This window comes from Oncorhynchus kisutch, linkage group LG15, assembly GCF_002021735.2.
Source record: "Oncorhynchus kisutch isolate 150728-3 linkage group LG15, Okis_V2, whole genome shotgun sequence".
Taxonomy (NCBI): Eukaryota; Metazoa; Chordata; class Actinopteri; order Salmoniformes; family Salmonidae; genus Oncorhynchus; species Oncorhynchus kisutch.
Window position 1 is genome coordinate 25,280,217 of NC_034188.2, and position 12,500 is coordinate 25,292,716.

At 45.6% G+C, this 12,500-nt stretch overlaps 1 protein-coding gene across 2 annotated transcripts in view; it reads right to left on the reverse strand.

Moving 5' to 3' along the window:
* LOC109878757 (ras-GEF domain-containing family member 1C-like) overlaps nucleotides 1-12,500 on the reverse strand; it is a 49,919-nt gene that overhangs the window by 3,854 nt on the left and 33,565 nt on the right. The window contains exons 2-11 of one of the 2 annotated variants that reach the window (XM_031789912.1): nucleotides 11,501-11,733; nucleotides 10,524-10,646; nucleotides 10,210-10,347; nucleotides 5,462-5,686; nucleotides 3,208-3,282; nucleotides 2,944-3,045; nucleotides 2,325-2,427; nucleotides 2,170-2,249; nucleotides 830-925; nucleotides 634-729 (exon numbers count right to left, since the gene is read on the reverse strand). In XM_031789912.1, coding sequence (XP_031645772.1) covers nucleotides 634-729; nucleotides 830-925; nucleotides 2,170-2,249; nucleotides 2,325-2,427; nucleotides 2,944-3,045; nucleotides 3,208-3,282; nucleotides 5,462-5,686; nucleotides 10,210-10,347; nucleotides 10,524-10,646; nucleotides 11,501-11,722 — 1,260 coding nt within the window. In that variant the 5' untranslated portion in view covers nucleotides 11,723-11,733. The remainder of the gene's footprint in view (nucleotides 1-633; nucleotides 730-829; nucleotides 926-2,169; nucleotides 2,250-2,324; nucleotides 2,428-2,943; nucleotides 3,046-3,207; nucleotides 3,283-5,461; nucleotides 5,687-10,209; nucleotides 10,348-10,523; nucleotides 10,647-11,500; nucleotides 11,734-12,500) is intronic. The other variant, XM_020470969.2, reaches the window with a different exon arrangement.

A 12,500-nucleotide genomic window follows, 5' to 3' on the forward strand; every position in this document is an offset into this window, starting at 1 on the left:
AGAGAGAGAGAGACAGAAGAGAGAGAGACAGAGAGAGAGAGAGAGAGAGAGAGACAGAGAAGACAGAGAGAGAGAGAGACAGAGAGAGAGAGACAGAGAGAGAGAGGAGAGGGAGACAGAGAGAGAGAGGGAGAGAGAGAGACAGAGAGAGAGAGAGAGAGAGACAGACAGACAGACAGACAGACAGACAGACAGACAGACAGACAGACAGACAGACAGACAGACAGACAGAGAGAGAGAGAGAGAGAGACAGAGACAGAGAGAGACAGAGAGAGAGAGACAGAGAGAGAGAGAGAGAGAGAGAGAGAAGAGGATGGAGAGAGAGAGAGAGACAGACAGACAGACAGACAGACAGACAGACAGACAGACAGACAGACAGACAGACAGACAGACAGACAGACAGACAGACAGACAGAGAGAGAGAGAGAGAGAGACAGAGAGAGAGAGAGAGAGAGAGAGAGAGAGACAGAGAGAGAGAGAGAGAGACAGACAGACAGACAGACAGACAGACAGACAGAGAGAGAGATTGCTTTGGCAATGTAACATATTTACCATACCAATAAAGCCATTTGAATTGAATTGAGAGAGTACAATCCACATTTGTATGTATCAGTATGAACTTTTCAGCCTTACCGCAAAATGTACATGGCCATTGGGCAAGCGGTTGGCACATCCCTCATTCAGGAAGTATATGTCTTTGATCAGTAGGCTGAAGAAGGGAATAACAATCTAAGAAAAAGAGAGAGAGAGTTAATGATGTGTGTCCTTGGTTTCAGTGCATGAGTAGGGGTCAGGTAAGGGTATCTACAAAGGGAATGATGGCCTGTACCTTCTCCCTGATGCTATTAGCAGTCTGGGACCTGTGGACGGCTCCCCTAAGTGCTGTTCTGTAGTTGTAGAAGTTTCCAGTAGGGTCCATCTGATGCTGTATAGTAAAATAAAATAGTACGTTAGTCAAATGAAATAAAAATGTAATTGTCACATGCGCCAAATACAACAGACCTTACCATGAAATGCTTACTTACAAGCCCTTAACCAACAATTCAGTTTTAAGAAAGTAGAGTGAAGAAAATATTTACTAAATAAATTAAAGTAAAAAAAGACAATAAAATAACAATAATGAGGCTATATACAGGGGCTATCATGAGGACCGCCAAAGGAATGGAAGACCCAGAGTTACCTCTGCTACAGAGGATAAGTTCATTAGAGTTACCTCTGCTACAGAGGATAAGTTCAATAGAGTTACCTCTGCTACAGAGGATAAGTTCATTAGAGTTACCTCTGCTACAGAGGATAAGTTCATTAGAGTTACCTCTGCTACAGAGGATTAGTTAATTAGAGTTACCTCTGCTATAGAGGATAAGTTCATTAGAGTTACCTCTGCTACAGAGGATAAGTTCATTAGAGTTACCTCTGCTACAGAGGATTAGTTAATTAGAGTTACCTCTGCTACAGAGGATAAGTACATTAGAGTTACCTCTGCTACAGAGGATAAGTTCATTAGAGTTACCTCTGCTACAGAGGATTAGTTAATTAGAGTTACCTCTGCTACAGAGGATAAGTTCATTAGGGTTACCAGCCTCAGAAGTTGCAGCCCAAATAAATGCTTAACAGAGTTCAAGTAACAGACACATCTCAATATCACTTGTTCAGAGGAGACTGTGTGAATCAGGCCTTCATGGTCGAATTGCTGCAAAGAAACCACTACTAAAGGACACCAATAATAAGAAGAGACTTGCTTGGGCCAAGAAACATGAGCAATGGACATTAGACAGGTGGAAATATGTCCTTTGGTCTGATGAGTCCAAATTTGAGATTTTTGTTTCCAACCTCCGTGTCGTTGTGAGACGCAGAGTAGGTGAACGGGAATCTCTGCGTGTGCGGTTCCCGCCATGAAGCATGGAGGAGGAGGTGTGATGCTGTGGGGTTACTTTGCTGGTATTTACAATTCAAGGCACACTTAAACAGCATGGCTACCACAGCATTCTGTAGCGATACGCCATTCCATCTGGTTTGTGCTTAAGATGGTTTGGGATGAGTTTAACAATTCATCCCAAACCAATGAACAATGAACTTTAACAACTACTGTTTAATAATAATAACAACAATGAAATCATACAAATTCTAACAAGGTATATATCTAAGGCTGTGCTGGTTGGCTAGCCTTACCTCCAGGATGAAGAACTTGGCAGTCTTGGCTTTGCCCCACGTCTTCTTCAACCGAGACACAGGACTCATATTCATACCAGCTAGAGGAGCAGACACAAGTCAAATATTGATGTTTTGCCAAATAGTAGTATTTGGGTCATGTATGATGTACTCACAGATGATGGCCATGAGGGAGTTGAAATTGCCAATGTTGAAGCACTCTCTGGCCACATCGATGAAGAACTCAATCACCTGGGCTCTCTGTTTCTTCTTAGCAGGCTGAGAGGAGATAGACACAGGCTGCTAGTAGGATATAATGGATGTAAATGACATGCAAAATAATACAGTATTTGTCCCAGGGCCCGTATCTAGTATCAGTTTAGCCTTTTAGATCATAATAAATAGGATTATATGGAGAGGTTGGGACCTGATCCTAGATCATCACTCCTACTCTGAGACGCTTTGTGGATACAGGCCCTGGTCTGGGAAGAAAGTATCAATGCCTCACAAAAGGGTAAAGGAGTGTAGTAATGTTACATGGCCAGCAGGTGACACTAAAGAACCATGAATGAATCATCAACCTCAGTGAGGAAAGACTGGCATAATATAATATATCATAATACATGCCATTTAGCAGACGTTTTTATCTGAAGGGACTTACAGTCATGCATGCATACATGCTTACGTATGGGTGGCCACGGGAATCAAACCCACAGCGCTTACATCACAAACACCATGCTCTACCAAATGAGTAATACGGGACCAGAACGAAGAGAATAACGTGAAATCATTTACCATACAGATCTCAGTAGCTACCAGGTAGCACAGCCTGTTGAACCACCTGACATAAGCCTCCAGGTTAGTGGTCTTCTTCTTCTGCTCACTGAAACACGGCTGCTGGGACACAAACACAGAATACTGCAAATCAGGACCAGACAGGGCCTCTCTCTCTCTCTCTCTCTCTCTCTTTTCAAAAAGTAAACAAATGATTTACACAACGGTGTACTATAATGTTATTCCCACTGAAAAGGTTTTGATATGCAGTATATTATACTATACCTGAGTGCTATCTAGTGGGTCTTTCTGAACAAAGGCTTGGACAAACTCCTCCGGACCGATATAACTGAGATGTTCCTGAAACAGAGAGAGCAGAGTAGAGCTACATGGCCGTGCATATTAACTAGATTCATCTCAGTAATAGAAGCCAAGCAATACAGGAAGTCATGAATCATTGAGAAATCTCACATTCCATTGAAGCAACAGCTGACCTCTGGTATGCACAGGCTAAGCAACGCAAATCAAAAATACACAAACATAAGAAAACACACATACTATGTCACTGTTGTTATATCAACAAAGAGAATCACCCACAGCTACAGTACATCTTCACCCACAGATTGACCCAAACTCTGAAAGGAATGCAGCTAAGAGATCAGTGGTGTCTGTGTTTCACAAATCTGTCCCAACATTTAGTGGGAGCCCAAAGTAAGCCGCTTCCCCTTCCCTCACCCTGTGTGTGTGTGTGTATGTGCGTGCGTGTGTGTGTGTGTGTGTGTGTAAAGCTGTCAGGTCACATACATCAACAGTGGATGTATTCCCTTAAAGGCACCAGGCAAACCACTGACTTTGAGATGATGTCGCGCTTTTCAGACCAGAATACACGCTTACTCAGGCCTACGGAGGATGGCCCTAGAGCTAACAGAGGACCATTCAAAGCCTGTTACTCAGCTGTAGGCTAGAGCTAACAGAGGACCTACAGCTGAGTAAAAAGCCTGTTACTCCGCTGTAGGCTAGAGCTAACAGAGGACCATTCAAAGCCTGTTAATTAGCTGTAGGCTAGAGCTAACAGAGGACCATTCAAAGCCTGTTAATTAGCTGTAGACTAGAGCTAACAGAGGACCATTCAAAGCCTTTTACTCAGCTGTAGGCTAGAGCTAACAGAGGACCATTCAAAGCCTGTTACTCAGCTGTAGGCTAGAGCTAACAGAGGACCATTCAAAGCCTGTTACTCAGCTGTAGGCTAGAGCTAACAGAGGACCATTCAAAGCCTTTTACTCAGCTGTAGGCTAGAGCTAACAGAGGACCATTCAAAGCCTGTTACTCAGCTGTAGGCTAGAGCTAACAGAGGACCATTCAAAGCCTTTTACTCAGCTGTAGGCTAGAGCTAACAGAGGACCATTCAAAGCCTTTTACTCAGCTGTAGGCTAGAGCTAACAGAGGACCATTCAAAGCCTGTTACTCAGCTGTAGGCTAGAGCTAACAGAGGACCATTCAAAGCCTTTTACTCAGCTGCAGGCTAGAGCTAACAGAGGACCATTCAAAGCCTGTTACTCAGCTGTAGGCTAGAGCTAACAGAGGACCATTCAAAGCCTGTTACTCAGCTGTAGGCTAGAGCTAACAGAGGACCATTCAAAGCCTGTTACTCAGCTGTAGGCTAGAGCTAACAGAGGACCATTCAAAGCCTTTTACTCAGCTGTAGGCTAGAGCTAACAGAGGACCATTCAAAGCCTGTTAATTAGCTGTAGGCTAGAGCTAACAGAGGACCATTCAAAGCCTGTTAATTAGCTGTAGGCTAGAGCTAACAGAGGCCCATTCAAAGTCTGTTACTCAGCTGTAGGCTAGAGCTAACAGAGGACCATTCAAAGCCTTTTACTCAGCTGTAGGCTAGAGCTAACAGAGGACCATTCAAAGCCTGTTAATTAGCTGTAGGCTAGAGCTAACAGAGGACCATTCAAAGCCTGTTACTCAGCTGTAGGCTAGAGCTAACAGAGGACCATTCAAAGCCTTTTACTCCGCTGTAGGCTAGAGCTAACAGAGGACCATTCAAAGCCTGTTAATTAGCTGTAGGCTAGAGCTAACAGAGGACCATTCAAAGCCTGTTACTCCGCTGTAGGCTAGAGCTAACAGAGGACCATTCAAAGCCTGTTAATTAGCTGTAGGCTAGAGCTAACAGAGGACCATTCAAAGCTAAATACAGCTGGTAATCAAGCAAATGTCAGAACTAAATATCCCCTGGTTTGTTTGGAAGATTTAGGTGCTCCATCTCTCTCTCTCTCTCTCTCTTTCTCTCTCTGTCTTGATTCTCCAATTCATTTCTGTGTCTATTCCTTTCTCCCCTCTGCATCCTCTCTCTCTTATTGTCATTTATCTCTCATCGTCTTTCTCTGTCTTTGCCTGTTTGCCTTCCTCTTCCCTCCCCCTCTCTCCTCTTCTCATCATCTCTCCCTTCGATCACACCCTTATCTCATTCTCTTTCATCTCTCCTCTCTCTCCTTTCATTCCTTCCTCACATTCTTCCTACCACTCTTCTTACCAGTTCCACATGGGTGAGTTGCTGTGCCAGTGTGTATGGGTCATTGCAGATAGACAGTATATCCTTCTGGATAGGTGGAGGCTTGGTCTTGAAGCCCACCAGCTTGTCTGAGATTGAGGAGACTGAGGAGGCATTCACTTTGACAATGCTCTCCTCTCCCTGGGCGATGGCTGCCAGCTTCTGGTTCAGTGTCTGCAAAACCTGGTTCAGTGTCTTCCAATACGCCTGGAAAGGACATATATACTTTAGAATGATTAGACAACTAATAATAATCATGATCAACACCATCATTATCATTCTCACCCTCCTCATCATCATCACCACAATCATCATAACGACCACTGTCAAACACTCCCTAAAACACTTCAGCGAGCAGGCCTTTCTAATTGACCTGGCCCGTGTATCCTGGAAGGATATTGACCTCATCCCGTCAGTAGAGGATGCCTGGTTGCTCTTCAAAAGCACTTTCCTCTCCATCTTATATAAGCATGCCCCATTCAAAAAATTTAGAACTAAGAACAGATATAGCCCTTGGTTCACACCAGACCTGACTGCCCTTGAACAGCACAAAAACATCCTGTGGCGTTCTGCATTAGCATCGAATAGCCCCCGCAACTTTTCAGGGAAGTCAGGAACCAATATACTCAGTCAGTTAGTCAGTTCAAACAGAAATTTGCTTCCTGTAACACTAATTCCAAAAAGGTTTGGGACACTGTAAAGTCCATGGAGAATAAGAGCACCTCCTCCCAGCTGCCCACTGCACTGAGGATAGGAAACACTGTCACCACCGATAAATCTACAATCATTTCAATAATCTTTTTTCCACGGCTGGCCATGCTTTCCACCTGGCTACCCCTACCCCGTCCAGCATCTCAGCACCCCCTGCACCCCCCCCCCCCCCGCGCCTCTCCTTCACCCAAATCCAGAAAGCTGATGTTCTGAAAGAACTGCAAAATCTGGATCCCTACAAATCAGCTGAGCTAGACAATCTGGCCCCTCTCTTTCTAAAATGATCTGCAGAAATGGTTGCAACCCCTATTACTAGCCTACTCAACCTATCGTCTGAGATCCCCAAAGATTGGAAAGTTGCCGCGGTCATCCCCCTCTTCAAAGGTGGAGACACTCTAGACCCAAACTGTTATAGACCTATATCCATCTTGCCCTGCCTTTCTAAATTTTTCGAAAGCCAAGTTAATAAACAGATCACCGACCATTTTGAATCCCACCGTACCTTCTCCACTATGCAATCTGGTTTCCGAGCTGGTCATGGGTGCACCTCAGCCACGCTCAAGGTCCTAAATAATATCATAACCACCATCGATAAAAGACAGTGCTGTGTAGCAGTCTTCATCGACCTGGCCAAGGCCTTGGACTCTGTCAATCATCACTTTCTTATCGGCAGACTCAATAGCCTTGGCTTCTGAAATGACTGCCTCGGCTGGTTCATCAACTACTTCTCAGATAGAGTTCAGTGTGTCAAATCGGAGGGCCTGTTGTCCGGACCTCTGGCAGTCTCTATGGGGGTGCCACAGGGCTCAATTCTCAGGCCGACTCATTTCTCTGTATATATCAATGATGTCGCTCTTGCTGCTGGTGATTCTCTGATCCACCTCTATGCAGATGACACCATTCTGTATACATCTGGCCCTTCCTTGGACACTGTGCTAACAAACTTCCAAATGAGCTTCAATGCCATACAACAGTCATTCCATGGCCTCCAACTGCTTTTAAATGCAAGTAAAACTAAGTGCATGCTCTTCAACCGATTGCTGCCCGCACCCTCCGGCCCAACTAGCATCACTACTCTGGACGGTTCTGACCTAGAATATGTGGACAACTACAAATACCTAGGTGTCTGGTTAGACTGTAAACTCTCCTTCCAGACTCATATTAGGCATCTCCAATCCAAAATTAAATCTAAAATCAGCTTCCAATTTCGCAACAAAGCTTCCTTCATTCATGCTGCCAAACATACCCTCGTAAAACTGACGATCCTACCGATCTTTGACTTCGGCGATGTCATTTACAAAATAGCCCCCAACACTCTACTCAGCAAACTGTATGTAGTCTTTCACAGTGCCATCCGTTTTGTCACCAAAGCCCCATATACTACCCACCACTGCGACCTGTATGCTCTCGTTGGCTGGCCCTCACTACATATCCGTCGCCAAACCCACTGGCTCCAGGTCATCTATAAGTCTCTGCTAGGTAAAGCCCCTCCTTATCTCAGCTCACTGGTCACCATAGCAACATCCACCCGTAGCACGCTCTCCAGCAGGTATATTACACTGGTCATCCCCAAAGCCAACACTTCCTTTGGCCGCCTTTCCTTCCAGTTCTCCGCTGCCAATGACTGGAACGAATTCAAAAATCTCTGAAGCTGGAGTCTTATATCTCCCTCTCTAACTTTAAGCATCAGCTGTCTGAGCAGCTTACCTGTACCTGTACACAGCCAATCTGTAAATCCCCAAATTATTACTTACCCTCTTGGTCTTTTGCACCCCAGTATCTCTACTTGCAAATCATCATCTGCACATCTATCACTCCAGTATTAATGCTAAATTGTAATTATTTCGACCTCTATGGCCTATTTATTTCCTTACCTCCCGACTCTTTTACATTTGCACAAACTGTACATATATTTTTCTATTGTGTTATTGACTGTATGTTTGTTTATGTGTAACTGTGTTGTTTGTGTCGCACTGCTTTTCTTTATCTTGGCCAGGTTGCAGTTGTAAATGAGAACTTGTTCTCAACTGGCCTACCTGTTTAAATAAAGGTGAAATAAATCAAATAAATAATCATCATTATCACCATCACCATCACAATCATCACCCTCATCATCTCTCCAGACTACATCCCTCTCCTTCACAGTTTTTACACCCCTCTTTCACACCATCGTGCGCGTGCGAGCATGTGTCCCTTTTCATCTGTGTGTGTGAGTGTGTGTTGTGTTCCCCGCAGTGTGTGCGTGTGTGTGTCCCTCCCCCGCTGAGCTGTGTGGCTGTAAGGCTGGTGGTTGGGGCTGGTAGGTCGAGTCTCAGTAAATCACCCATAGCCTGTCATAAATGACCTGAAGCCAGAACACTGCCTGGGCCCTGCTCTGCAACCACAAATAGCTGCAAATTCATCACCATCACCCTCCTCTTGCTCTCTCTCCATCCCTCGTCTTCCTTCTTCGCATCTACCCCCTTTCATCCTACTCCACTTCCCCTCCCTGCTCTTCCTCCCCTTCCTGCTATCCATTTTCCATCCCTCTCTACCTCCCCCTCATCCCCATGCCCCTCTAATCCTTCATCATCATCCATTTCTTTCTCTCTCTTTCCTTGAGGCTGCAGAGCCAATGCAAGAACCCCTCCCCTCGTTGCTCTTTCTATTCTCTCTCTCTCCCTCTCAATTTCAATTTAAGGGCTTTATTGGAAAGGGAAACAACTGTTAACCTCTCAAGTGAAGAATCACTTTCTTTTAGGTGGTTGTAGAATTTAAAGTCTCTTTTCTGGATTTTGATCATTTTGTGGGCAGTGTGCCCATAGCCTGTCTTCTCTTGAGAGCCAGGTCTGCCTACAGCGACCTTTCTCAATAGCAAGACTATGCTCACTGAGTCTGTACATAGTCAAAGATTTCCTTAATTTTGGGTCATTCATAGTGGTCAGGTATTCTGTGACTGCGTACTCTCTGTTTAGGGCCAAATAGCATTCTAATTTGCTCAGTTTTTTGGTTAATTCTTTCCAATGTGACAAGTAATTATCTTTTTGATTTCTCTTGATTTGGTTGGGTCTAATTGTGTTGCTGTCCTGGGGCTCTATGGGGTCTGTTTATGAACAGAGCCCCAGGACCAGCTTTCTTAGGGGGCTCTTCTCCAGGTTCATCTCTCTGTAGGTGATGGCTTGTTCATGGCTTGTTTGGGAACCGCTTCCTTTTAGGTGGTTGTAGAATTTAACGGCTCTATTCTGGATTTGGTTCATTAGCGGGTATCGGCCTAATTCTGCTCTGCATGCATTATTTGGTGTTTTACGTTGTACACGGAGTCTCAATTTGGTGTTTGTCCCATTTCAATTTGGTGTTTGTCCCTCATAATGGGTTCTAGAACTGATTCAAGTATTTTTAGTGTATAGTGTAAGTGATTCGTCATAGTGAAGGCGTAGATCCAGGTTTTCTGGGTCTGTATCTTTTTGGTTGGATTGGTTAATCATTTTATTTCTTAGGTTTTTGCATTCTTCATCAAACTATTTGTCATTGTTGTTTATTTTCTTATAGGGGTGTTAGTGGGCTGACTGTGAACGCTCTGAGAGACTCTGGGTTGAGGTCAGTGATAAAGTGTTCTACAGTACTACTGCCAAGGGATGAGCTGTAGGTGTACCTACCATAGGAGTCCCCTCGAAGCCTACCATTGACTATGGACAGACCCAGCGTGCGACAGAGCTGCAGGAGTTGTGACCCATCTCTCTCCCTCCCTCTCTCTCTCTCTCTCTCCCTCCTCTCTCTCTTCTCTCGCCCCCCTCTCCCTCTCCTTCGCTCTCTCTCTCTTTCTCCTTCCTCTCTCTCTCTCTCTCTCTCTCTCTCTCTCTCTCGTTCTTTCTCTACTCTTTTCTCTCCCCCTATCTCGCTCTCTCCTGTAATGCAGTAGAAGAGGAATGCATAACATTGCACTGTTTTGTACATTCAGAGTGCCACACCCATTCACCCGACTGAGCCTCCTTTCTGAGAGTATGGAGGGTAGCCTCTCATACTCCCTCCCTCCCTCTCACCTCATCACAGGGTGCTATCCTGTGGATGATATCTTTGAAAAGGCCCACCATCTTCTCCTCTCTGAAGTCTGTGGGAAACGTCTCTGTCCACTCAGTCAGCAGCTGCAGGATCTTGGGACCAAACTTCCTCACTTTAGCCTGTGAGGAGACACAGTCAGAGTCACTGGGATGGAACGTTTGGGTTTGTGTGTGTGTGTGTGTGTGTGTGTGTGTGTGTGTGTGTGTGTGTGTGTGTGTGTGTGTGTGTGTGTGTGTGTGTGTGTGTGTGTGTGTGTGTGTGTGTGTGTGTGTGTGTGTGTGTAAGCAGTGCTGACCGTGTCCATTGGACTCTGGTCCAACTGTTGTTGTTTGATGCAGGTGTCACAGAGTCTGGCCAGCAGCTCAGGAGGAGAGATGAACAGACGAGCACTCAGCAGGAACGTAAACACATAGGCTTTCTGTGGAGGGAGACAATGGGTTAAACACATAGGCTTTCTGTGGAGGGAAACAATGGGTTAAACACATAGGCTTTCTGTGGAGGGAAACAATGGGTTAAACACATAGGCTTTCTGTGGAGGGAAACAATGGGTTAAACACATAGGCTTTCTGTGGAGGGAAACAATGGGTTAAACACATAGGCTTTCTGTGGAGGGAAACAATGGGTTAAACACATAGGCTTTCTGTGGAGGGAAACAATGGGTTAAACACATAGGCTTTCTGTGGAGGGAAACAATGGGTTAAACACATAGGCTTTCTGTGGAGGGAAACAATGGGTTAAACACATAGGCTTTCTGTGGAGGGAAACAATGGGTTAAACACATAGGCTTTCTGTGGAGGGAGACAATGGGTTAAACACATAGGCTTTCTGTGGAGGGAGACAATGGGTTAAACACATAGGCTTTCTGTGGAGGGAGACAATGGGTTAAACACATAGGCTTTCTGTGGAGGGAGACAATGGGTTAAACACATAGGCTTTCTGTGGAGGGAGACAATGGGTTAAACACATAGGCTTTCTGTGGAGGGAAACAATGGGTTAAACACATAGGCTTTCTGTGGAGGGAAACAATGGGTTAAACACATAGGCTTTCTGTGGAGGGAAACAATGGGTTAACACATAGGCTTTCTGTGGAGGGAAACAATGGGTTAAACACATAGGCTTTCTGTGGAGGGAAACAATGGGTTAACACATATGCTTTCTGTGGAGGGAGACAATAGGTTAACCAATCCAGTATTTCCATTTTCATTATCATTATATTCCTACTACTATTTATACTGCTGAGGCTGGGGCCACTACTACCAGAGTAGTGTTTACCTCTGGGTAGTAGTCTGCGGTGGGCACCAGGTGCTGGATGAGAGTGTCCAGAGAGGCGGAGGTAATGGGGGGTCCGTCGGCCACGCAAGCCCCAGGTCCTCTGGCCTCCTGGGGGCCTTCCTCCTCCTCAGGGTCAGCCTCAGAGCAGGTGGAGGCCAGGTGGGGGCTGAAGCCACTGGGGGTGAACATGGTGCCTGCTGCTGGGAACACAGTCTGGGGCATTCCTCTCCTGGCTGGGATGGACAGACAGAGAGATACATTCAGCAGGCTAGCTGTTTACCCTCTCAGAGCGTTATCTCTAGTTCAGTCTCCACTACACACTCATTCCATCCCAGTGAATTTACAACCTGCCAGCCACAGCCTCCGTTGTTTGGGGAAATGGAACCCCCAGCAGGCCGTCTCGAAGGACGATGCAATACAAGAGGGGAAATGTGTGTCATACTGTCGCCATCGAGACCTTTGCCGTAAGAAAGTGTTCCGTTTCCTCTCTCCCTAACCCTTATCTCTCTCCCTAACCCTTATCTCTCTCCCTAACCCTTATCTCTCTCCCTAACCCTTATCTCTCTCTACCCCTCATCTCTCTCTCTACCCCTCATCTCTCTCTCTATGTACCCCTGGTCTCTCTCTCTACCACTCATCTCTCTCCCTAACCCTTATCTCTCTCCCTAACCCTTATCTCTCTCTCTACCCCTCATCTCTCTCTCTACCCCTCATCTCTCTCTCTATGTACCCCTGGTCTCTCTCTCTACCACTCATTCCTCTCCCTAACCCTTATCTCTCTCCCTAACCCTTATCTCTCTCTCTACCCCTCATCTCTCTCTCTATGTACCCCTGGTCTCTCTCTCTACCACTCATTCCTCTCCCTAACCCTTATCTCTCTCCCTAACCCTTATCTCTCTCTCTACCCCTCATCTCTCTCTCTATGTACCCCTGGTCTCTCTCTCTACCACTCATCCCTCTCCCTAACCCTTATCTCTCTCCCTAACCCTTATCTCTCTCT